General features: G+C 43.3%; 1 protein-coding gene and 1 pseudogene across 2 annotated transcripts in view; one reads left to right on the forward strand and one right to left on the reverse strand.

The window, feature by feature from the left end:
* TEX2 (testis expressed 2) overlaps nt 1–24,865 on the forward strand; it is a 108,827-nt gene that overhangs the window by 36,504 nt on the left and 47,458 nt on the right. For both annotated transcript variants that reach the window (XM_059907097.1, XM_059907098.1), the window contains exon 2: nt 10,776–12,435. In XM_059907097.1, the coding sequence (XP_059763080.1) occupies nt 10,801–12,435 (1,635 nt within the window). In that variant the 5' untranslated portion in view covers nt 10,776–10,800. The remainder of the gene's footprint in view (nt 1–10,775; nt 12,436–24,865) is intronic.
* On the reverse strand, nt 596–720 carry LOC132356301 (U5 spliceosomal RNA; annotated as a pseudogene).

Consider the following 24,865-nt stretch of genomic DNA (forward strand, 5'->3'; position numbering starts at 1 on the left):
TTTTCCGCTGCCAAGAGATGTTTTTGAATTAAGACTATTGACCGACACAGCCCATGCTAGCAGATGGTGCCCATACATCATATGTCCAAGTGCAAGCTTGTTCAGAGACAGCAAATATCTAACGGGCCAAATTTTACAAAGATGAAGAATTTTAACAGTGATTTTGAAGGAGTAGGGATGCTGCTGAGAAATGAGGCATGTTCCAAACCAGGCTTGCCTCTTAAGACGCAGTATTACTGTGCTTTCTACATCTGGAGACACGTTTAATTTTCAGTCAAAGTTGTTTGCTTCCCTCCTCTTTTTCCTTCCTTCAGCACTTCCTCTAATCTAGTATATGAGTTAGAAATTAATAATAATAATGTTGATAATGATAATGATAATGGCCACATTACTATTTGTTCTAATGTGGAAGGACCAAGAGGAGGAGTTGCTGATAAGTGAGTGGCCTGAAAGGAGCTCTTTTCTCTTTTTATGTCTCTGTAGGACCCCGAGATTGAATTGTTTCAGATACAGCTAGAGGTAGGAAGGGCAGTTATTATTAGAAAATTAGTCCAAAAAACTCACAAAAAACAAACCTATCAGATTCAGAGAGGTTATTATATCTGAGCTAATAAATGCCAACATTGAGTCTTGAAATAGCTCTTAATTTTTTTTCCCTCCCCACATGAATCTTTAGTAAAAGGCAAAATATTCATTCGATTATGAAGAGAAGCACGAGTATGGATAGCTCTTCATTTTTCACTGTACAGTCTGATTTATTGTTGTTTGGTTTTTCATGGACTAATTAATGATGATAACCTTTTTGAGTGACTAGAAATAAAATAAATTTCATGGATGTTTGGTATTCTAACCCTGACTCCACTGAGGTTGATAGGTTCGTGGAGTTCATGATAGGGAGGGCAGTTGGCTACTGGCTTCCTGTTGAGGCCTTTTGTTTTTTATGAGTTCAGATTAGATGGGAGCCATTGATTTGTTCCTTATTTTTAGACTGGATAGAATAGAATCCTGCATCAATGCTGGGGAGAGAAACCCTTATTAGAGGCTTTCTCTCTCTTTTTTTTTTTCCACTTTCAAATTATTTGATTTATTCACTTAGGACTAGGCGATATCTGAGCTTCCCTTTCCATTGGAATATTCTGTGACTGAGTTTTGTTTATTTATTTTCTTACTTAAAAAAATTTTTTTTAATTGGAGTATAATTGCTTTACTTTAATACAGTATAATTGCATTGCTTTAACGTTGTGTTAGTTTCTGCTGTACAATGAAGTGAATCAGCTATATGTATACATATTTCCCCTCCCTCTTGGACCCCCCCCCCCCCCCATCCCACCCATCTAGGTCATCACAGAGCACCAAGCTGAGCTCCCTGTGCTATACAGCAGGTTCCCACTAGCTATCTGTTTTACACATGGTAGTGTATTTATCTCAAGCCTAATCTCCCAGTTCGTCCCACCTTCCCCTCCTGTGTCCACATGTCCGTTCTCTATGTCTGTGTCTCTATTCCTGCACTGCAAATAGGTTCTTCTGTACCATTTCTCTAGATTACACATATATGCGTTAATATACAATATTTGGTTTTCTCCTTCAGACTTACTTCACTCTGTATGACAGACTCTAGGTCCATCCACCTCACTACAAATAACTCAGTTTCATTTCTTTTTATGGCTGAGTAATATTCCATTGTATATATGTGCCACATCTTCTTTATCCATTCATCTGTCGATGGATACTTAGTCCATGTCCTGGCTGTTGTAAGTAGTGCTGCAATGAACATTGTGGTACATGACTCTTTTTGAATTATGGTTTTCTCAGGATATATGCCCAGTAGTGGGATTGCTGGGTTGTATGGTAGCTCTATTTTTAGTTTTTTAAGGAACCTCCATACTGTTCTCCATAGTGGCTGTATCAGTTTATATTCCTACCAACAGTGCAAGAGGGTTCCCTTTTCTCCACACCCTCTCCAGCATTTATTATTATTATTATTTTTAAAAAAATTATTAGCACCTTTAATTATTATTTATTTATTTATATATATTTTTTGGCTGTGTTGGGTCTTCATTTCTGTGCGAGGGCTTCCTCTAGCTGCGGCAGGTGGGGGCCACTCTTCATCGCGGTGCGCGGGCCTCTCACTATCGCGGCCTCTCTTGTTGCGGAGCACAGGCTCCAGACGCGCAGGCTCAGTAGTTGTGGCTCACGGGCCCAGTTGCTCCGCGGCATGTGGGATCTTCCCAGACCAGGGCTCGAACCCGTGTCCCCTGCACTAGCAGGCAGATTCTCAACCACTGCGCCACCAGGGAAGCCCGCATTTATTATTATTGATGATGGCCATTCTGACTGGTGTGAGGTGATACCTCACTGTAGTTTTGATTTGCATTTCTCTAATAGTTAGTGATGTTGAGCATCTTTTCATGTGCCTCTTGGCCATCTGTATGTCTTCGTTGGTGAAATGTCTGTTTAGGCCTTCTGCCTATTTTTTCATTGGGTTGTTTGTTTTTTTGATGTTGCGCTCCATGAGCTGTTCGTATATTTTGGAGATTAATCCTTTGTCTCTTGCTTTGTTTACAAGTATTTTCTCCCATTCTGAGGGTTGTCTTTTCGTCTTTATGGTCTCCTTTGCTGTGCAAAAGCTTTTAATTTTAATTAGGTCCCAGTTGTTTATTTTTGTTTTTATTTTCATTACTCTAGGAGGTGGGTCAAAAAAGATCTTGCTGTGGTTTATGTCAAAGAGTGTTTTTCCTATGTTTTCCTCTAAGAGTTTTATAGTGTCTGGTCTTACATTTAGGTCTTTAATCCATTTGGAGTTTATTTTTGTGTATGGTATTAGGAAGTGTTCTAATTTCATTCTTTTATGTGTAGCTGTCCAGTTTTCCCAGCAGGCAACTTATTGAAGAGGCTGTCTTTCTCCATTGTATATCCTTGCCTCCTTTGTCATAAATTAGGTGACCATATGTGCGTGGGTTTATCTCTGGGCTTTCTATCCTGTACCATTGATCTATATTTCTGTTTTTGTGCCAGTATCATACTGTCTTGATTACTGTAGCTTTGTAGTATAGTTTGAGGTTGGGGAACCTGATTCCTCCAGCTCCATTTTTCTTTCTCAAGATTTCTTTGGCTATTCGGGGTCTTTTGTGTTTCCATACAAATTGTAAAATTTTTTGTTCTAATTCTGTGAAGAACGCCATTGGTAGTTTGATAGGGATTGCATTGAATCTGTAGATTGCTTTGGGTAGTATAGTCATCTTCACAATATTGATTCTTCCAATCCAAGAACATGGTATATTTCTCCATCTGTTTATGTCATCTTTGATTTCTTTCATTGGTGTTTTATAGTTTTCCAAGTACAAGTGTTTTGCCTCCTTAATTCCTAGATATTTTATTCTTTTTGTTGTGATGGTAAATCTGATTGTTTCCTTAATTTCTCTTTCTGATTTTTCGTTGTTAGTGTATAGAAATGCCAGAGATTTCTGTGCATTAATTTTGTATCCTGCAACCTTACCAAATTCACTGATTAGTTCTAGTAGTTTTCTGGTGGCATCTTTAGGATTTTCTGCAAACAGTGACAGTTTTACTTCTTCTTTTCCAATTTGTATTCCTTTTGTTTCTTTTTCTTCTCTGACTGCCATGGCTAGGACTTCCAAAACTATGTTGAACAATAGTGGTGAGAGTGGACATCCGTGTCTTGTTCCTGATCTTAGTGGAAGTGCTTTCAGTTTTTCACCATTGAGAGTGATGTTTGCTGTGGGTTTGTCATATATGGCCTTTATTATGTTGAGGTAGGTTCACTCTATACCCATTTACTGGAGAGTTTTTATCATAAATGGGTGTTGAGTTTTGTCAAAAGCTTTTTCTGCGTCTACTGAGATGATCATATGGTTTTCATTCCTCAATTTGTTAATATGGTGTATCACATTGATTGATTTGTGTATATTGAAGAAAAATCCCACTTGATCATTGTGTATGATGTTTTTAATGTGTTGTTGGATTCTGTTTGCTAGTATTTTGTTGAGGATTTTTGCATCTATGTTCATCAGTGATGTTGGTCTGTAATTTTCTTTTTTTGTGATATCTTTGTCTGGTTTTGGTATCAGAGTGATGGTGGTGGCCTCGTAGAATGAATTTGGGAGTGTTCCTCCCTCTGCAGTTTTTTTGGAAGAGTTTGAGAAGGATAGGTGTTAGCTCTTTTCTAAATGTTTGATAGAATTCACCTGTGAAGCCATCTGGTCTTGGACTTTTGTTTGCTGGAAGATTTTTAATTACAGTTTCAATTTCATTACTTGTGATAGGTCTGTTTGTATTTTCTAATTCTTCCTGGTTGAGTCTTGGAAAATTGTACCTTTCCAAGAATTTGTCCATTTCTTCGTGGTTGTCCATTTTATTGGCATATTGTTATTTGTAGTAATCTCTTATAATCCTTTGTATTTCTGCGGTGTCAGTTGTGATTCCTCCTTTTTCATTTCTAATTTTATTGATTTGCATCCTCTCCCTTTTTTTCTTGATGAGTCTGGCTAAAAGTTTATCAATTTTGTTTATCTTCTCAAAGAACCAACTTTTAATTTTATCAATCTTTGCTACTGTTTTCTTCATTTCTATTTGATTTATTTCTGCTCTGATCTTTATGATTTTTTTCCCTTCTACTGACTTTGGGTTTTCTTTGTTCTTCTTTCTCTGGTTGCTTTAGGTGTAAGGTTAGATTGTTTATTTGAGATTTTTCTTGTTTCTTGAGGTGAGATTGAATTGCTATAAACTTCCCTCTTAGAGCTGCTTTTGCTGCATCCCATAGGTTTTGGGTTGTTGTGTTTTCATTGTCATTTGTTTCTAGCTATTTTTTGATTTCCTCTTCCTTATTAGAGGCTTTCTCAAACTTAATGAGAGCTATGAACATCTTTATAAGGCATAGTAACTTTAATGGAGAGTTATAGTGAAGACTTTCATCAAGACTCATCTCCAGAACTGTTTGAGATATGCTGCTTCCTTGAAACATACCTGACTAAAGCTAAGGTTTGGAGAGCGTTTGGCTCTAAATAGCTTCCCCACACCCCCCAAAAGTATGGGAGCATAAATGAGTACATTTGCATTTACAGTATTGCCTTAGAACATAACCACATGGTGCTATAAACACTAAAGAACAGTGTGAGCTTTTTGAATAGAATTGTTTTAGTCGGCATGATAAGTAGTTCAAAATATTACATTATTTCATTCTAAAGTTCTGAATGGTGAAATTTTTTAAAAATTTTATTTTTAATTAAGGTAAAGTGTACATAACATAAAATTTACTATCCTGTTTTTAAGTGTGCAATTCAGTGGTGTTAAGTATATTCACATTGTTCTGCAACCGATCTACTGACCTTTTTCATCATACAAAACTCTATCTCTGTTAAAAAACAACTCCCTATTTCCTACTACCCCCAGCCCCTGGTAACTGCCATCCTACTTTCTGTTTATTTGAATTTGACTACTTTAGCTAGCTCACATAAGTGGAATCATACAGTATTCATTTTTTTTTGTGACTGGCTTACTTCACTAAGCTTAATGTCCTCAAAGCTCTCAGAACTAAGTGAGGGCTGTTTTGCTTCTGGTTCATCTACTACCAGGTAGATAGATGTAGCCCTTTGGCATTCCAGCTCATTGTGGAACAGTCTCCAGTTATGGCTCCCCCTCAGCCAGCCCTGAGCTTTGATTTCTGCTCAGGAGATCAATAAAATGAAGGTTCCAATGTGCCAGAATCATCCAATGTTTTGAGGGCAAGAGCGGCTTCTGTAGGGCTCATCCCTCTGGGGTTCTTACTTCCTTTTGGCCTGGTGGTTCCTTACTCAGTTGTTGAAGCTTCAGTGCTTTTCAGATTTTTAAAAAAATATGGATTTCATTGTTAGTTGTTTTCAGCAGAGTGGTGGACCTGATGATGGAGACTGTTTTCCCAGACACCAGACCTCTGGCTTCAGTTTGTCAACGTTGCCTCTGCCACCCCCATCCATTCTGGGGCTGGACAGGGTTAATCTTTAGCACCACTTTGCTCATGACCAAATCAGACTTTTGTTTAAACATATCTCTGACAGAAAATCATCCTATATGACAATGTGAGCTATAGGCCCTCCCCTCACAAGACTCAAAATCAGTGTTAAAACCCACGGTCTTGTGCTGGTGGCTTTGGAAGAAGGAGACCTGTTGGGTGAGAAATGACCTTTTTTGACATTTCAGTTCCTGAGGGCTTGAGATAACGTTGTCCCTTTTTTTTTTTTTTTGAGACTGGTTATAATTGAATTGAGATAGTAGAGGACAGGAGTCTACTTTTTTATGATGCTAGCTTGACAGATGGATAACGAATTCTTATTTCCCAATCCTGCTAATCACATGCTAGCTGTTGAGAACTGAGCTCTTAGTTCCTGGTAGAGCTGTTCATGCCAGAGCACGGAGGGCGGGTACCAAGGCCAGGACAAGCAATCATAATGAGTGTCCATGACATGCTTGAGGAGGCAGATTGCTGTGGTGGCAAAGGCATCAGGACATGAGTGTCAAAAGCCCGTGTCTAACCGTCTCCCCGTCCCCTCCTCATTCAGTGCTGTGTCCTTGGACCAACCACGTAAAGTTCCTGGACGACAGTCAGGTAGGTGCTCTTCCTCTTGACCTTGGCTGTCCTGCAGTGCTGTGACTGTGGGAGGGTCAGTTTTACTGGCCCCAGCCGCCAGCCATTGAAGGATGGAGAGGAGCAGGCTTGGAGGACTCCCCAGGAGGAGGAAGGAGTGGCCACTCGATGGTTTGTCTAGAACCCAAACCAGGGACCCGAGTTCCAGGACACACAGTTATCCAGCAGTTTGGGTCCTAGAAGCAGTCTTTGTTTATCTGGTCTAACCCCCTCATTTGCGGATAAGCAAACAGGGCCCTAAGATTTTCGTATATTTAAAAAGTAGTAGTGCTGCTCTAGCCTCACGTGGCATGTTTTAGTACAAAACTAGTGAGGTGGAGCTAGACTTTGGTCAGCGTGGATTTGGGGGAGGTTACTCTAAACCTCTGAAGCCACTGCCTGAGCCCTGGTGAAAGACATTAGCCATGGTGAGCCAGACTACCTACTCCGCTGGCTGCCTGGCACCTAGCTCTCTCTGGGGCCCAGCTCAGGCCCAGTTGGCTGACACAGACCTCTGCGGTCAGGCCACTCAAGATGGCTGTTCTCTTGCTCTCTGTACATCCCCAGCCCGACCTGCGCCTGCTTCGCCCACACTCTACTCACATGACTGACCTTCCTGCATGCTTGCCCCAGGCCCCAGTTAGTGTCTGTTCTTACGAAAAGGGCGGTGAGGGGCACGCCCCACTGCTAGTTTCCCTGGTAACCAATGAGCAAACCTGACGTAAGTTCCCCCTATAACTGGCCGTCTCCCGTTCCCCCCTGCGAGTGAAGACTGCTGCCGTGTCCTGCCCACCGTCCACCACCCAGGTGGGGTGTCGCTCCAGAACCTTGCTTCAGATGTTTAAGCTTCCCCATCCGTTAAACCGTTGATGTCTCCGTAGCTGCCTCCAGGGTCTTTCTTCTGTCTTGAAGCTGGGCGAGCACAGGGCTGTAGGCCTGTAGGGTGCAGCCCAACAAGACCTTAAGACAGTCTAGTCAGAGATCAGCAGAGGTCCCTTTAACCGGCAAGTCAGGGGGCCCGACTATGTGTTGGAGGTTTGGGCAGATCAGCCCCTGATGGCCCTTCCTGGGCAGGTGCCAGCTCACTGTTCTCCAGGACCCTGGCTGCTGAGACTGCAGGCTCCTGGACACACTGCTGTTTGGCCCTGTGACCCTGGACTGGGCCTGACTTTGCCTGTGGATTCCCAGGCCATCCCACCCTCAACTGCAAAAGAGCCTCTCCACTCTTGCCTTGCTCCTCAGAGGACCGACTGACACTGTTCAGCCCCCGAGTCATGCTCTCTGTATGTGCACCTGTGCCCACAGTCACTTTTACTACCAGTGAAGCAGCCTCAGAGCAGCAGAGCCTTTCAGATCATCCTTTATGTTATTAAAGCAATTTAAATAAAGCTGATTTTTCAGCCTATTGAGAATTATCAAGTACCAAACTTTTTAAATTAGCTCTGTAATTTTCTTTTAAAATTACCCTTATAAAAGGAGGTGACAGTTAAATGAAAAATGTGTGTTGCGCTTGGTATTTTTCTTCTCACTAAGCCAACAAACCTGTTGGCTTTTAGATAACAGGGAAGGATTGTCCTGGACCCGAGGCTGTGTCTTTCTAGCTTGCTGCCAGCTCCTGGATTTAAATTGCTTTGTCTGATTGATAGAGATCATTCCCTTTTCTTGGATCCAATGGGGATAGGAGAGCCTGAGGGTCATGAATGAGCTTGGGCAAAACTCTGTTGAAAAATTTTTATGAAAGTAATTTCTCTCAAGTGTTGATACTGAAAATGTGTTGTTTCAGATGTGTCCTTGTTGTGACTGGGCCCTTGAACTGTAATTCTTGTCATCGCTGGGTTATTTCCTGTTTCTAGGAAATAGTTTTTCTTGCCCACCCGCCCCAGGTTCCCCCCCCAATCCCCTCAACACACACACAGGTTTACCTTTTCTCTTGTTGGTAGTATCAGTTCCTAGCATTTTGAACATGAGTATTTGGTGGAAGACTTAACTATAGGAGTTTTTCAAATTAAAGAAATAACCAAGGGACTTCCCTGGTGGTCCAGTGGCTAAGACTCTTCACTCCCAGTGCAGGGGGCCTGGTAGTTTGAGCCCTGGTCAGGGAACTAGGTCCCACATGCTTCAGCTAAAGATCCCGCATGCTGCTACGAAGATCCTGTGTGCCGCAACTAAGACCCGGCACAGCCAAATAAATAAATAAACAAATAAGTATTTTTTTTTTTTAATAAATTTATTTATTTTATTTATTTATTTTTGGCTGTGTTGGGTCTTCGTTGCTGTGTGCGGGCTTTCTCTAGTTGCGGCGAGCGGGGGCTACTCTTCATTGCGGTGCGCAGGCTTCTCATTGTGGTGGCTTCTCTTGTTGTGGAGCACGGGCTCTAGGCGCATGGGCTTCAGTAGTTGTGGCACTTGGGCTCAGTAGTTGTGGCTCACGGGCTCTAGAGCGCAGGCTCAGTAGCTGTGGCGCACGAGCTTAGTTGCTCTGCGGCATGTGGGATCTTCCCGGACCAGGGCTCGAACCCGTGTCCCCTGCATTGGCAGGCGGATTCTTAACCACTGCGCCACCAGGGAAGCCCACAAATAAGTATTTTTAAAAAGAAAAAAAAAGAAACAAGCAAGCAACATCATGTTGATTGTCTATGGCAGATTACTTGTGTGAGTATATCAGATTGGGTTGTGTACTATCACCTGTAAACATAAACGTAGGGTTTTAGATTTGGAAAGGACTCTTGGTGCCTCATTTAACAGATGAAGATTCTGAGACCCATAGAGGTCTTGGCTTGTTCAAGGTCCCACAGAATCAGCTGGAAAAGGAGCAAGTATCAGAAGCCCTCTTTCCTGGTCCCAAGGCTGCTCTTTCCTCTCTCGCATGATGCTTCTCTCGTACTGGTGGTCTCCCCCGGCTCCCCAACACCCACCCTCCATCCTGGACATGGAGCATAGACCCATGTGTCAGGACACACCATGCCTGTGCTCATCTTCGTGCCTTTGTCCCTTCTTTCTAATCACACCCATTTAGCCACAACCTACCCCTCAGTTTAAAAGAGCGAGCGGGTGTCCTACCGTCCACGCTGCTCTCACCCTCCTCAGAACGCCTGAAGGTCAGTCCTCAAGTGCGTTTTAGCTCCTTTGACAGGGTTTCTTTCCAGATTGTGTTCATTTCCCTCTTGTAGGACCTGTCATGAAGCCTTGTTCCCAATAAATGGGCCGTAAGTGAATAGGGGGAGATGTAATGCACTGGGTGTCACAGGGTGCGCTTGGCTTCTTTTGTTTTTCTGCCCAGCTTTTCAGGTGTCTGTTTTCTCTCCAGCAACTAAGCTCCTGAAGGGCAGAAAGCATAGCCTCCATGTCTCTCGCCCTAGCTCTTAGCAGAGTTCTCAGTTGATGGTGGGTTGCAGCATTGAGACTTCATTTTCCTGCCCTTTGTTTCTTGGATTCAGTTTAAAATACAAGTTTGCTTTATCTTGAAGCCTCAGAAAATGGCCATGTCTTCATGGCTGCCTAAATACTCTGGCCTGAGGGTACCTACCACTTGGGGAATAAAGAAGCTGACAGATCACAGCAGTTAGTTCACAGATTTCCCTTACCACCCTTGGATACTTTGCTCCTTATATGCAGTGGCAAGATATATGAGCGTTGGTGGGAGACACAAAAGAATTGTTAGGATTGCTGTGAAAATTGCAATGAAAGCAGTAACCCTCCAGGATTAGCTTTTTATAGCTGGAAAACCACTGGTGAAATTTTTATTCCAAGATCCTCAAAATCGCCAGGATGCTGCATTTTATCCTGTTGGGCTTCTGAAGTAATACTGGTAGCAACTGTTGTGCCGGTCTTTCAGGCCTTGCAATGTAGAATTACTGATAGAAATGAGCCAGTTAAGAGGGAGGAAACGATGAGTTAGATGTTGTGAAGGAAAACAGATTGTATGGCGTTTATAACACTGGTTTGTAGTTTGCTCATAAAAGAGAATGCCTAACTGGAATTTATCTGATGAAAAGTAAGCCATTAAACCTGCTCAAGTAGAAACAGTGGCCATCTGCCAAGTAAAAGCATAATCACCACTGAGAAGGGAGCTTCACCTGCATTCCTGTCCACGCACGACAGCGTCTCCCGTGGAGAAACCGCTTTCTGACTTCTGGTTTTCTCGCTGTTTTCACAGAGCCTGAGCCCTTGTGAAGCCGGCGATGACAAGTCTGAATGGTCGCCATGCCGGAAAAACCATTGACATGCCAAAACCGTCAGCCCCCAGAGTGCACGTGCAGAGGTCCGTGTCCCGAGACACTATCGCCATCCACTTCTCGGCGTCCGGGGAGGAGGAGGAGGAAGAGGAGGAGGAGTTCAGGGAGTACCTGGAGGAGGGGCTGGACGACCAAAGCATTGTAACGGGGCTCGAAGCCAAGGAAGACCTCTATCTTGAACCCCAGGGTGGCCATGACCCCGCTGGCCCTGGCGCCCAGCTCATCCTGGCAGATGGACTGTCCGTGTCCCCGGCCATCTTGCCCGTCTCCGAGAACACTGCAAAGCTGCTGGAGCCCCCTCCTCCCGTAGCACAAGTATTAAGTACGGTGCCATTGGCTCTGTCCCCGGGCTCGTCTTCGTCGGGGCCCTTAGCTAGCTCTCCCAGCGTGTCGTCCCTTTCTGAGCAGAAAACCAGTTCTTCCTCCCCGCTGTCCTCGCCTTCCAGGTCTCCCATCCTCCCATCCAGTGCCTCGTCCTCCACCCTTTCCAGCGCAAAGCCCTTCATGAGCCTCGTGAAGTCCCTGTCGACCGAGGTGGAGCCAAAAGAATCCCCCCACGCCCCACGGCACCGGCACTTGATGAAGACGTTAGTCAAGTCTCTGTCCACCGACACCTCCAGGCAGGAGTCAGATAACGTGTCGCACAAGCCACCTGACTCCAAGCTGAATTTACACCTGTTCAAGCAGTTCACGCAGCCACGAAACACAGGTGGAGATTCCAAAACTGCACCCTCTTCCCCTCTGACGTCGCCTTCCGATACACGCTCCTTTTTTAAAGTGCCCGAAATGGAGGCGAAAATCGAAGACACTAAGCGACGCCTTTCCGAAGTCATATATGACCCTTTTCAGCTTTTTAGTAAAATTATAGGGGAAGAAAGTGGCAGCCATAGGCCCAAAGCCTTATCTTCAAGTGCTTCAGAGCTCTCCAATCTGTCCAGCCTGAACGGTCACTTGGAAAGCAATAACAACTACAGCATCAAGGAGGAGGAGTGTGACTCCGAGGGGGAGGGCTTGGGGAGCGACCCTGGCGTCCCCGGGAGGGACCCCCCACAGTCCTCCGAGGACCCTGCGAGGGAGGCAGAACCGAAGGGTTCTCAGGGGAGCAGTCTGAAGGAGGCAGGCCTGAAGACCGGCTCTCTGGTTCTTGAGAGATGCTCTCTGTCTGCCTTGGTGAGCAAAGAGGATGAAGAGTTTTGCGAGCTGTACACTGAGGACTTTGATTTGGAAATGGAGGGAGAGAGTAAAGTTGAGAAGCTCCCAGAAGTCCCTCTCAAGCCAGAGGTGCTGGCGGACGATGGCACGGCTCTGGACAGTGATGAGGCGGACTCGGCCGTGCAGCACCCCGAATTGCCCGTGAAGACACTGGGCTTCTTTGTCGTGTGTGTCTATGCGTACCTCATCCTCCCCCTCCCCCATTACGTGAGTGGACTCTTTCTGGGCATTGGCCTTGGATTCATGACTGCAGTTTGCATGATTTGGTTTTTTACACCACCAAGTGCTCATAAATATCACAGATTACATAAAAATCTACAACACTGGAACCCAAGGTCTCTGGATATCAAAGAACCTGAGATACTGAAGGTAAGCCTCTCCGCAGTAGCTGGCTGGCATCCAGCCTCATTTTAGATCTGACTTTATTCTTTTAGTTCATTGTCACAGGTTTTTGCCCAAGCAGTGTTTTTAAGACTTTGGGATCTGTTCATTCTCCAGGCACCCAAGAGACTTGTTTGGTAAACCTCATTCTAGTTCAAGTTTTGCCAGTTCACCATGTGGTTTTTCAAGGCTCTCCATGGCTCTGGAGAGTAGCATTTCCATCCAGTTTCCATTCCGGTCTCTCTCTAAATTTGCCAGGGATTTGCTACTTGCTGAGGATTCGTTATAGCTGAGTCTGTTAGGATTAAATATTCTTGAGACCTTGGAGCAGGGTTAAATACTCCTGGAATGCAAGAGAAGGGACGGAGGAAGAGAAGGCAGACTAACATCAGGGGTGGGCCACTGCTGGCAGTACTCTTTGCTCTGTGCACAGTGGGGTCTGGGCTCGAGAAGGAGGCATCACCTTCCCATGCGTGTCAGATCTCAGGATTTGGGCCTCCTGAGGGGTGCCCAAGGCAAACCACTAGGGTGCAGAAAGAAACTGCTAGAACTTCCATTTGTGTTTATTTCTGCATATTTAAAAAGTTTTTGTTTGTTGTATGTTTCACAGTATACACAATATAGAAGTACAGCTGTAGCTTGTATAGGTCATAAGTCATAGGCACATACACACTTTTTTGTATATATATTTTTAAATTTTGGTAAAATACCCATAACAGAATTTACCATCTTAACCTTTTTTAAGTGTACAGTTCAGCGGTATTATATTTAATATTCATTCACATTGTTGTACAACCATCACTACCATCCAGCTTGTAAAACTGAAACTCTAAACCCATTAAACAATAACTCCCTATTTTCCGCTCTGCTTAGCTCCTGGTAACCACCGTTTTACTTTCTGGTTTTTTTTATTTTGAATACTATAAGTATGTCATATTAGTGGAATCACACAGTATTTGTCTTTTTTTGACTGGCTTGTTTCACTTGGAATAATGTCCACAAGGTTCTTACCTGTTGTAGCATATTGCAGAATTTTGTTCCTTTTTAAGGCTGAATAATATTCCATTGTATGTCTATACTTACTACATTTTGCTTATCCATTCATCTGTTGGTGGACACTGGGTTGTTTCCACATTTTTGCTATTGTGAGCAATGCTGCTATGAACGTGGGTGTATAAACAGGTCTTCAGGACCCTGCTTTCAATTCTTTGGGGTATGTACCCAGAAGTGAAATTGCTGGATCATATGGTAATTCTAGTTTTGATATTTTGAGGAACTGCCATACTGTTTTCCACAGTGGCTGTACCATTTTACATTCCCACCAATAGTGCACAAGGATTCCAGTTTCCCCACATCCTTGCCAACACTTGTTATTTTCTGTTTTTTTGATAATTTTGTTGTTGTTGTTGCTTCTCGGAATGTTTGGTGATATTCTTTTTAAAGTTTAATTTTTATTTATTTATTTATTTATGGCTGTGTTGGGTCTTCGTTTCTGTGCGAGGGCTTTCTCTAATTGTGGCAAGTGGGGGCCACTCTTCATCGCGGTGCGCAGGCCTCTCATTATCGCGGCCTCTCTTGTTGCGGAGCAAGGCTCCAGACGCGCAGGCTCAGTAGTTGTGGCTCACGGGCCCAGCTGCTCCGCGGCATGTGGGATCTTCCCAGACCAGGGCTCGAACCTGTGTCCCCTGCATTGGCAGGCAGATTCTCAACCACTGCACCACCAGGGAAGCCCTGATAATTTTTTTATAATTCAAAGCTTGTTTGGTTTCTCTGTTAATAGGTTTGTCCTCCTCTCTGTTTAAATGAGTGCTCAAAAAATGGCACCATGATCTCTATTTATTACAACACAAAAACGAAAACAAAAACCCCACAACAAAACAAGGGGAAGAACTCTCAGGGTCCAAAATACTATTTGTCTTGTTTTGTTTTTTAATTTCATAACCTTTTTTCCTTATTTAAAAAAAATGCACGATCAATGTTTAAAAAACCACAGAAAACCCAAAGGAAAAAGATATTCTTTATTACACTAGTGGGAAGGAATTATAGTTAATATATAATATATACATATATGTACATATATATTTGGTATATATCCTTGTTTTTTCCTACATTTCTGCATGTATGAGTACATATATCACACACATTCACACTCATGCACTCTTTTTGTTTTGATTTAATGGGATCATATATAGGCGTATCTCAGAGATATTGCAGGTTTGGTTCCAGAGCACCACAAGAAAGCAAGATATTGCAGTAAGGGAGTCACACGAATTTTTGGTTTCCCAGTGCATATGAAAGTTTTGTTTACACTATACTGTCCTCTGTTAAGTGTGCAATAGCATTCTGTCTAAAAAAACAATGTATATATCTTAATTTAAAAATACTTCATTGCTACACAATATTGTAAGTAAACTATACTTCAGTAAAATAAATTTTTTAAAAAAGTTATTGCTAAAAAATGTTAACCATCACCTGACAATGCCGGGTTGCCACAAACCTTCAATTTGCAAGAAATACAACATCAGTGAAGCCTAGTAAAGTGAAACACAATAAAATGAGGTATGCCTGTGTTTTGCAGTTCAGTCTTTTTTTTTTTTCCCCCTTTCACATGGCAATATGTTATGAGACTGTTTCTTTTTTAAGATAAGCTGGTGCTGAATCTTGAGGCTATGACACACTTAAGCTTAGCATTAATATAAGAAGTGGAGCAAAAGTGACTCATTATGCATGGTTGCTAAGCTTTTTTGATAGGGTGGTGCCGTGACTATCTGAATTACATGCCCTCTAAGGAAGTTAGTGCTAACTTTAGCAAAGAAAAATGGTACTTACGTTAACTCCAGTGCCCAATGACTGACTGCAGTATTCAGTTTAAACTGGTTTGAGCTCTTAATTGTCTTGGGAAGATTTTACTTTTAATCCAGTCAATCTTTAATGCTGAGTCCAATTTACTAAGTAGTCTACTGATTAATCAGGAACTTACTGCCTACACAGAGGATGCCAAAGTTATAATATAGCACAGTGTGGTTGTTTTGATCTGATCATTGAAACAGTAAAGGCAGCACTACGATGCTGAGCACCGACAGAGGGCTGAGTGTTGGGTATATTATCTCATTTAATCCTCATCACAACCCTTTTCAGTTAAGTTGTGTGCTCATGAGGACACGATGGCACAGAGAGGGTAAGTTACTTGCCCAAGGTCACGTAGCTAGTGAGTAGGGGAGCCATGCAGGACTGACTCTTTTTCCTTTCTTTTTTTTTTTAAAGGAAAGTGTTTCGCCCTTGATGCCTGGGATAAATTTTTTTTGTTTGTTTCTTTTTTTAATAAATTTATTTATTTTTGGTTGCATTGGGTCTTCGTTGCTGCACGTGGGCTTTTCTCTAGTCGCGGCGAGTGGGGGGCTGCTCTTCATTATGGTACGCAGGCTTCTCATTGCGGTGGCTTCTCTTGTTGTGGAGCATGGGGTCTAGGCGCATGGGCTTCAGTAGTTGTGGCATGCAGGCTCAGTAGTTGTGGCTCACGGGCTCTAGAGCGCAGGTTCAGTAGTTGTGGCGCACGGGCTTAGTTGCTCCACGGCATGTGGGATCTTCCCGGACCAGGGCTCGAACCCATGTCTCCTGCATTGGCAGGCGGATTCTTAACCACTGCACCACCAGGGAAGTCCCGGGCCTTGGTTTCTTTATAAAACGGTTCTGTGAACCTGTTTCTGGGGGGAGTTGAAAGAGTCACTTTTTGAATATGGCTTGATTCTGGGGATTCGTCAGCTGGTTTGAGTTATTTTCTGTGCATCTGATGCGGTTTAGTTGGTTTTTTATAAAGGATATGATGCAATTCTTGAGGGCAGGTATGGAAAAAAATTTTACACATTCACTGATACAGGAGGCTATAAAACCTCACTCTGTGATAAAACTCTCTAGTACAGAGGCCTAGCCCCTTGATCCTGCACACTTCCTACCCTAAGTAGACTACATCTGGAAGCCCATGAACCAGTCAGGCGGGGAGCTTGGTGCTCGGGACTGTTTTAGGAGACCATGTGGTTTTAAACCTCTGAACCATAGAAGTTCTCATCGATGGGCCCAAGCAGTCCTTGCAGCCTGGACTGAGAGTCTGGTTCCTTTATTGGCTTCATAAACAATTCAAGGAGTGTTGCAGTTGTTTTTTTTTTGATGTGCCTTCACATGACAAGGAAAGGGGGGAGAAAAGTAAAGCTTTTCTGTACTTTATCCAGGTGATTTTATTATTCCATCCATATTGCAGACATTTGTGTTTACAAATGACACTGCAGCAGTGATGAGTGTGTGGGCTGGTGAGCCAAAAAGACTACTTTGCAGCCAAGTAGGAACTCTTGTCAAAGACTGCTGTGGGGTTGGTTAGGCCTCATGGTACCCTACCACCTCCCCCCTAACCCCACCAATCAGCAGCTCTACTGTCTGGAAGAGAAGCTGTCGAAGCCTCTGTGAGGCCAAAGAGCTGTCCCAAAGTCCACAGAATAACTCTCAGAACCTTCTCCAAAGCCTGCTTGTTCTTAATGATGGGAATTCATAGCTAATACGAAGCAGCAATTAGGAGAAAGATGTTGCCACCTGCATTCATAATAAAGTGACATGTGAACGCATGAAAGCTGGGGGAAGACCAAAATGTTAGGAGAAGCTAATTGGACTTACAGCATGGGGGTCTGGGTAAGTGAGCTCCTGGCAGGGCCTTGTGTGTGCCACTGAGTCCAAGGGTGGCATTGTGAGCAACACCCCTAGGTGGTAACCTTCCGGGGGTTTTACTTTGGGTGACTAGCTAGATACCCTGAACTAGGGGCCCTGGGAAAGAATGGGAGAATGAGGCATTTAGAGTCAGCATATTGCACTTGGGATGTTTGCCTTGCTGAGTGTTCTTAAGCAAGTTGGATGCTCTTTCTTTTCCAAGAATGTACTTGTCACATGACGAGGAGTATACAGTCAGTCTGCATAGCCTCAGGTTCCCCGTCCCTGTACTCAACGAACTGCGGATCAAAAATATTTGGAAAAAAATTCCAGAAAGTTTCAAAAAGCAAAACTTGAATTTGCTTCATGCTGGCAACTATTTGCATAGCGTTTACATTGTATTTACAACCATTTACATAGCATTTACACTGTCTTAGGTGTTATAAGTAATCTAGAGATGATTTAAAGTATATGGGGTGGGGGCACTTCGCTGGTCCAGTGGGTAGACTGCATGCTGTCAGTGCAGGGGGCCCGGGTTTGCTCCCTGGTTGGGGAACTAGATCCCGCGTGCATGCTGCAACTAAGAGCCCGCATGCTGCAACGAAGATCCCGCATGCCACAACTAAGGCCCAGCGCAGCCAAAATAAATAAATAAATAAATAAATAAATATTTTAAAAATAATAAGGTATATGGGGGAGGGGTGTGCATAGGTTATATGCAAATACTACACTATTTTATATGAGGGACTTGAGCATCCGTGGATTTTGGTATCTGCGGGGGTCTTGGAACCAGGCCCCCTTGGATGCTGAGGCACGATTGTATTTAATTCAGTGCCATTCTTGCACACTAAGTTTACACATGTCTATAATGAGAAGCTTCCTGAAGATTTCAAAAGGTTCTTGGGTTTATGTCTGAGTGTATGACATGTGATTGTGAATTATATTCATGAGTAAATTCTTTATCTCAGACTTATAAACCACCTGCAGAACACAGCAGTAGGGTGTTGGTTTCCGAAGTGATGATGTGTCTCTTTTTGAAAGATATGGCCTAGAAGGTTGACTAATATTACATTTACACCATTGCAAAACTAACAAATTAATATTGGAGAACCTTTTTTCCTTAGGTCATGTCATATTTAGATATTTAATAAGAGGGATAGGTTTTTATAATAATTGCATTCCCTAAATACAGACTGTGGTTTTGACATATAAAAGAATACTTTTTAGGGAGAACATTATCAATTTTGAGAAGAAATTCTAACTTGTAAATTTAATCTCAATTTCATGCAATTCTTTCTTTTCAGAAATTAGAGTGAGCAAACTTTAAGGCAAAAACAGCCTCATTACATACAGCCAAGAGAGACTCACTGCATACAGCCAAAAAAGGTTGCTCTGTTTTGGTCTCTTATAATCCTTAATACAATGAGTACAAGAAATAAAAAAAAATATTTCTTTCCACGTTGTGCTTAACTGAAAATATCCTGCCCCTCTAATGGGTCACTTAAGTTTCTATGTTTGGCGTTTATAATCATGGCTATTTCCCAGTGCCCCTTGTTGCTTAGGGGAGTTTGTCGGGTGAGGTGTTTCAGGGCAGACACTCTCACTTGCAAGCAGGTACCCCGTGTTTTGAGTTGGTCGGAGAAGCAACTGTGGGGAAAATGCTTCCTGAATTAACACAGGAACAATGGTAAGGATGTCAGGCGGCCCCAGCATGGTTTTTTTCATCTTTTATTTTTTAATGTTTTATTGTAGGAGATTTCAAGTATACACAAAAGTAGAGAGAAAAGTATAATGAATCCCCATGTATCCAATACCCAGCTTCAACAATTATCAACATTTTGCCAGTTTTCCTCTTAACCTATTAACTCATGGCATGGCTGAACCGTAATTCTGGTCCACCTATAGGTAACTACAGTTTGTAGCATCATTTCCTTGAGAAAATGCACCCTGAATTCCAGCTAGCTATTGGAGGACCATCCTTTCTGGTTTTGTTCCAGGTGTCATCTATGGAGTGAAGAGAGAGGCTGTGAGCATTGTGGGTCTGAGATTTCTCAAATCATGTTTTTTTTGAAAAGTAAGGTATTGATCATGAAAAAATACCAATGCTATATACCTTTTCACTTCTAAATTTTATATGTAACGTATAAAGAGGATACAAAATCCATCGAAGATTTTCTTATTGTGCAATAATTAGCCTTTAGTTTGCCATCCCCCCAAAGACAAGGAGATTGTAAGCAAGATGGCCCCAGGACATGAGCATGTTGTCGTGTTGATGCCCCAGCGGCTCTTGTGAACTCTCTGATTCATTCTGTTTCTCCTTTCAGTGGTCTCCAAAATGGGTTGCTGAAGGCACGATCCAAGAAGAAAATATTAAAGTTTCTTTTTGTATATATTTTTACTCTTTTTATAAGAACGTAAATAAGCCTTGCTAATATTTAACATACAGATGACCATATGTTGACCTTTGGTCAAAATCCTTGGAAATTATCAAGAAGACTATTTGAAATATGGTTTTACATCCATTATCATTAACAGCGAGCCTCGCCCTAAGTATATATATTGAGCCTTGATGTGTCAGCTGAAGATAGTACAAAGCTGTCAGAAAGCCATAACTAAAAGTTAGTGAAAAGGCTAATTATTTCATTTTTTGCTCTTTATTTCTACTTTTTAATTTTTATAAAAGCTGTATTATATTAGAACATGTATATAATTTATAAGTAAATGTCTACATTCTGAGTAGAATTTTTTTGAGTACTCAAAAAAATTTAACTGACAGGATATGTGATCTAAAGCTGATCTACTAATTTATTTGCTTGCTAATCTATTTTATAATTTCAACACTTGTTAATGTGATTTAATGTTTATCGTGTATTCACATAACTCAGACCTCGATTATTTTATTGGTTCATCTGATATGATGATGATTTTTCTAATTACATGCTTGTTATCTCCTACCTCTACCACTGTCTGCCAAGGCACATACCTGAATTTACAAGGTGCTGTCCTGAAGGATAGGAAAAACTAGGATAAAGGCCATTTTCCCAGGCAGAGACTATGGCTTAAGCCCTGACTCCAGTGTGTCTGGTGACACTACTGTGAAGGGTTGACCTTGAAGCAGGCAGTTGGAGGATGTGGATAGTATTGATGCTGGCGCTTCCCTCCTTTAATGGACTTTTTTTTTTTTAAGATACTGTCTTCAAGCAGCATTTATTTTGAATGTTGACTCTTTGCTTGAGGCTGTCATTCATAGTGTGAGTTCTGTCTGTAGGTCTGTCTGTCTTTCATGGGTAAAATCAAATTAGCACCTAAAGTTCTGTAAAGTTTAGTAGACTGTTCCTGCCATATTCTCTAAGTCCATGATCTCTGATATTATGTTTTGACTGATGACTCCGGTTCTAAACCATTAACACATCAAAAAGGGTTTGAGCCTGGCAAAGAGAAAGCCCTGCTTATGTTTTAGTTTGGGGGACAAAAGAAAAATAATCACATTTTTGTGTGATTTTTCAGAGATGTTTTTCAGCAGCAAGGGACCTTGGGTCCTGGCTCTGTTCTTACGTTTAGGATTTGCTCCTTCCCTGATAGACTAGATGAAGGAATGATGCAGGGGATCTGAGTGGCAGGGGCCTTGAGGCCAGCACAGCCACGTGACAGGAGGGTGTCAGCCCAGGCACCCCACGCACTGAAGATAGAGAAATCCCCATTGCGTCCTCAGGCCAGAGGGCTGGCGCGTTTCTCTGGTCAGCTCAGCATCAAGCTGACGAAGAGAGCATTGGCCTTGACCTCCTGATTGGCACTGTAACTGAAAGTGAGCACAGTAATAGTTCTTCCAGACTTTATTATTTTGCAAAAGGTTAATTGTAGCTTTTAATCTTTCCAAGTATTAAACGAGTCCCTTTATAGATTGTGGTTTGTACTTTCAACCAAACATGGCTTCTAAATCCAGCAGAGAATTGAAGAGAAACCCCTGACCTTTTACAGCTGGGATCACAGGGCCAGTCTGTGGGCCAGACAGCTGCAGCCCAGCTGACTGAGGTCACTGTCCCCCAGAGGCGGGCACTGTCTCTGTTTTGACAGTTCCAGCGTCAGAAAGAAACAGGGCTTGTCTGAGATGCTCTAGTGTGGGTTGAGAGCATCTCTGAGTTCTTTAGTTGAGTTGTTGAAATGGAATGAGTTGCTAACTGTATCTGTACCTCTTTAGACCCACCCACATAACAAAGCAAAGTTGGAGAAAGATCTTACTTGGTAAGGAATTCAGGGTGAAGACTTTCAGAACAGCTGCGCAGTGGACAGTTGGTCACTATTTGGGGAACACGATGAAGGCCTTGGAGTTGCTGCACTGCTCATAAGATTGGATATTTGGCTGCTTAGGTGTGGAAATTCCATGTGCAGCTTAACCCAGGGAGTAGGTCAAGCCCCAGGTAAAATTTAGCTGATTGGTAGTACCAGAGGCAGTCAGGGGACTTCCCTGGGGGTCCAGTGGTTAAGACGCCGCGCTTCCACTGCAGGGGCTGCAGGTTGTATCCCTGGTCGGGGGACTAAGATCCCACATGCTGCATGGCGCGGCCACAAAAAAAAAAGCAGTCAGGGTTTGCACTGGGTAATTGCTTCCTGCACGGGCAACCTGGATTTGGGTCAGTAGGGGTGCATTAGGGGGCAGAACAGGGAACTCGGAGAGCAGTCGTGCCTGGCCACCTGTTGGCCTGAGTCTCCCAGTGGCCAGTCTGCATCCTGGATGCCTGACAATGTGGGTTAAGTAGCAGCTCTTGTGATTCTCTCCGGGTTTCCTATCAAAGCTTGTAATGTTCCAGAAAGAACCCTACGTGGGAGTCAGGACACCTGGGCTCTAGTCACAACACTGCCCTCTCCTCTGTAGATAAGAAGTGGCTAATTCAGTTTCTGTCCTGAAAAGCTTTAACAATTTTTACTCTTCATTGTCTTTCTGAGGTTACTTCTTTTCTTGTTCTGTGCTTTTTTTTTTTTTTTTAATTTTTATTTATTTTTGGCTGCGTTGGGGCTTTCTCTAGTTGCGGCGAGCGGGGGCTACTCTTCATTGCGGTGCGCGGGCTTCTCATTGCTGTGGCTTCTCTTTGTTGCAGAGCACAGGCTCTAGGCGTGCGGGCTTCAGTAGTTGTGGTGCGTGGGCTCAGTAGTTGTAGCATGCAGGCTCAGTAGTTGTGGCTTGGGGGCTCTAAAGCGCAGACTCAGTAGTTGTGGCACGTGGGCTTAGTTGCTCCGCAGCATGTGGGATCTTCCAGGACCAGGGCTCGAACCCGTGTCCCCTGCGTTGGCAGGCAGATTCTTAACCACTGCACCACCAGGGCAGTCCCTGTTCTGTGCTCTTTGGTGCAATAATAATTTGGTTTTTCTCTTCGGAAACAGGGACCAAGTCTTCTATTTCAAATAAGCCGTACAGCTCCCTGCGCTTAGTAGGATCTCAGCTCATTCCTTTGCTTCTCTCCACCTGTGCAGCCACAACTATACCTACAGGCTGTGATGAGCACACCAGTCTGTCCTACATACTTGTGCTTTACAGATTTTATTTAATCCTCACAACCACCCTCTGAATTAGGCTACATTTATGTATTCAGTTGACAAACATTTGTTACAACTGTGATTGTCTTGTGGAGTTTGTAGTTAAGTAAACCAGGCAGTTAATGAATACAATGATAGGAGGAAGGTAACAGAGAACTGAGCCTAGGTAATCAGGGAAGCTTCCTAGGAGAAGCGTCATCTTTGCCGTGACCTGAGGGATGACCAGGAGTTAGTCAGACTAAAGGTGGGGCTGTGCTGTGGAAGTGGGGTAGGAGACTGGACCTCGTAGTCAGGCAGACTTGGTTTAAGTCCCAGATTTGCCGCTCCACAGGCCACTTTTTTTTTTTTTTTTTAACCCTTGTCTAAGCAAATCTCTTAACCTCGCTCACCGCTTTCCTCACCTGCAAATCCTTAAGGAATTGGCAGAAGTGAAGGAGATAGTGCATGTGAGGGCCAGGATCATAATGTGAGCTTAAATGCCAGCTATTATAATGAATATTAGTGTCAGTATCTTAAAAATCATATGCATAAGATTTGTTCCTTTTCTATATGCAGACTGTACCTCAATAAAGTACTGTTAGTGTGGAGAAAGTCATTATGGCTTGAGCAGAGTGGGAGGTGGGGACCAGGGAGGCATGAAGCTGGGAAGTAAGGTGTGCAGGTCGCTTTTACAGGTGAGAAAACCAAGGGTCTGAGGCTAAGCATCATCCAACTAGGCGGTGAGTGGTCAAGCCAGGATTGGAACCCAATTGTGTCAGACTCTTTGCAGTTCTGCTAATGGATGTGGGTTGGTTTCAGTACCTGTGTTTGGACCAGCAGCCTTTCATGTAATCAAGTAAGATCAAGGATCCAGACTCACTGAAGCTAACAAATGATTGTTCACAATAGATGTGAAGTTCAAATCCTGATTTGTGAGTTGTATTTACTTGGTTTTGGCAGCTGTGGACTTTAGCCTCTGATAGATTTTTAACACGAAGAAAATGGTACCGCAGGAAGGAGGAAATGTGAAGATAAAAGGGAAGGAGAACCCACAGGTGCCTTTGTGTTTGGAGCTCTGCCACAGGTGATTGTGAAAGGATGGGGGTTGGGAGGAGGAGGGTCAAGCCAGCTCCAATCCCAACTGGAAGAAGGGAGTTTGCCGCCCCTCAGGCTCTCCCAAGGAAAAGCAGCTCCTGGATTCTCTTCCTAGGCCTACCCCTGCCTCTCACCACTGTCTCCTCTAGTGGGGCAGGCAGGGTCCTGTGGTTTTGAGCTGTGGAGGACTTGAAACTCTCCTTTGTATTCCTGGGAATCAGGCTGTTCCAGTGTTCTTGCAGCTTGGCCCATGGTGGAGGGTGACCTGTCCTTGTCAGAGCCGTCAGCAAAGGACAGCCCCATCTCATCTCGGAACTGTGGCCACGCAGGCGGACACAGGCTGTGGCCCACTGAGAACTCCGTAGAGGGCTCAGGTGGTAGCTCAGGCTGCTGGGTCAAGAGCCTGGCTTTGTGGCTCAAAACCAGTCCCTGAAGCACTTGGAAACAGTTGCTCTTGTTAACCAGATGTAAGAATTTGATGAGGAACAAAAACTGAGCAGCTGTTTGTTAGACTAGTGCGGAGTGATGGCTGTTGACCTGAGCGAGCCTGTAAACGGACGAACTGATGTAGGGCTTGTGTCCCAACACGCGTGCCTGTGTCTTGTCTCTTTTCTACTAAAAACCAGAGCAATAAGCTAAAAGTGTTATGTAAGTTTGTTCACAAGTTGAGTGTCTTTTAATGGTCTTAGAGAACTATAAGTTTTAAAAACTTTAGCCTTTTACCTAGATTACTTTTGTTCTTATTCCTGAGTTTTTAATGTTTGATGTTAGCTTTTTAAAGGGGTTTTGAATTTCTAAAATAGAATGTTTCACCTGGAGACAGGTTTAGATTATCTTCTCATTTAATTAGGTAAAGCACCTACTAACACTGCATAAACCTGCATGTATGGAAGTGTCAGTAAGAGGAAAGAGGAGGGTTTTGACTGTTCTGGTTGAGCCCAGTGTCTAGGTCTGAAAAGCTGGAACCCAAGAATTGGGCGTGGGCTGTCTAGTAGAGTAGACACCAGCTACATTTGGCCATTGAACAGTGAAGTATAGCTAGTTTGAACTGAGATGTGCTCTAAGTGTAAAATACATACTGGATTTTGAAGACAGTACAAAACAAAGAATATAAAATCTT

Source organism: Balaenoptera ricei, chromosome 20 (genome assembly GCF_028023285.1).
Source record: "Balaenoptera ricei isolate mBalRic1 chromosome 20, mBalRic1.hap2, whole genome shotgun sequence".
NCBI classification, from domain to species: Eukaryota; Metazoa; Chordata; class Mammalia; order Artiodactyla; family Balaenopteridae; genus Balaenoptera; species Balaenoptera ricei.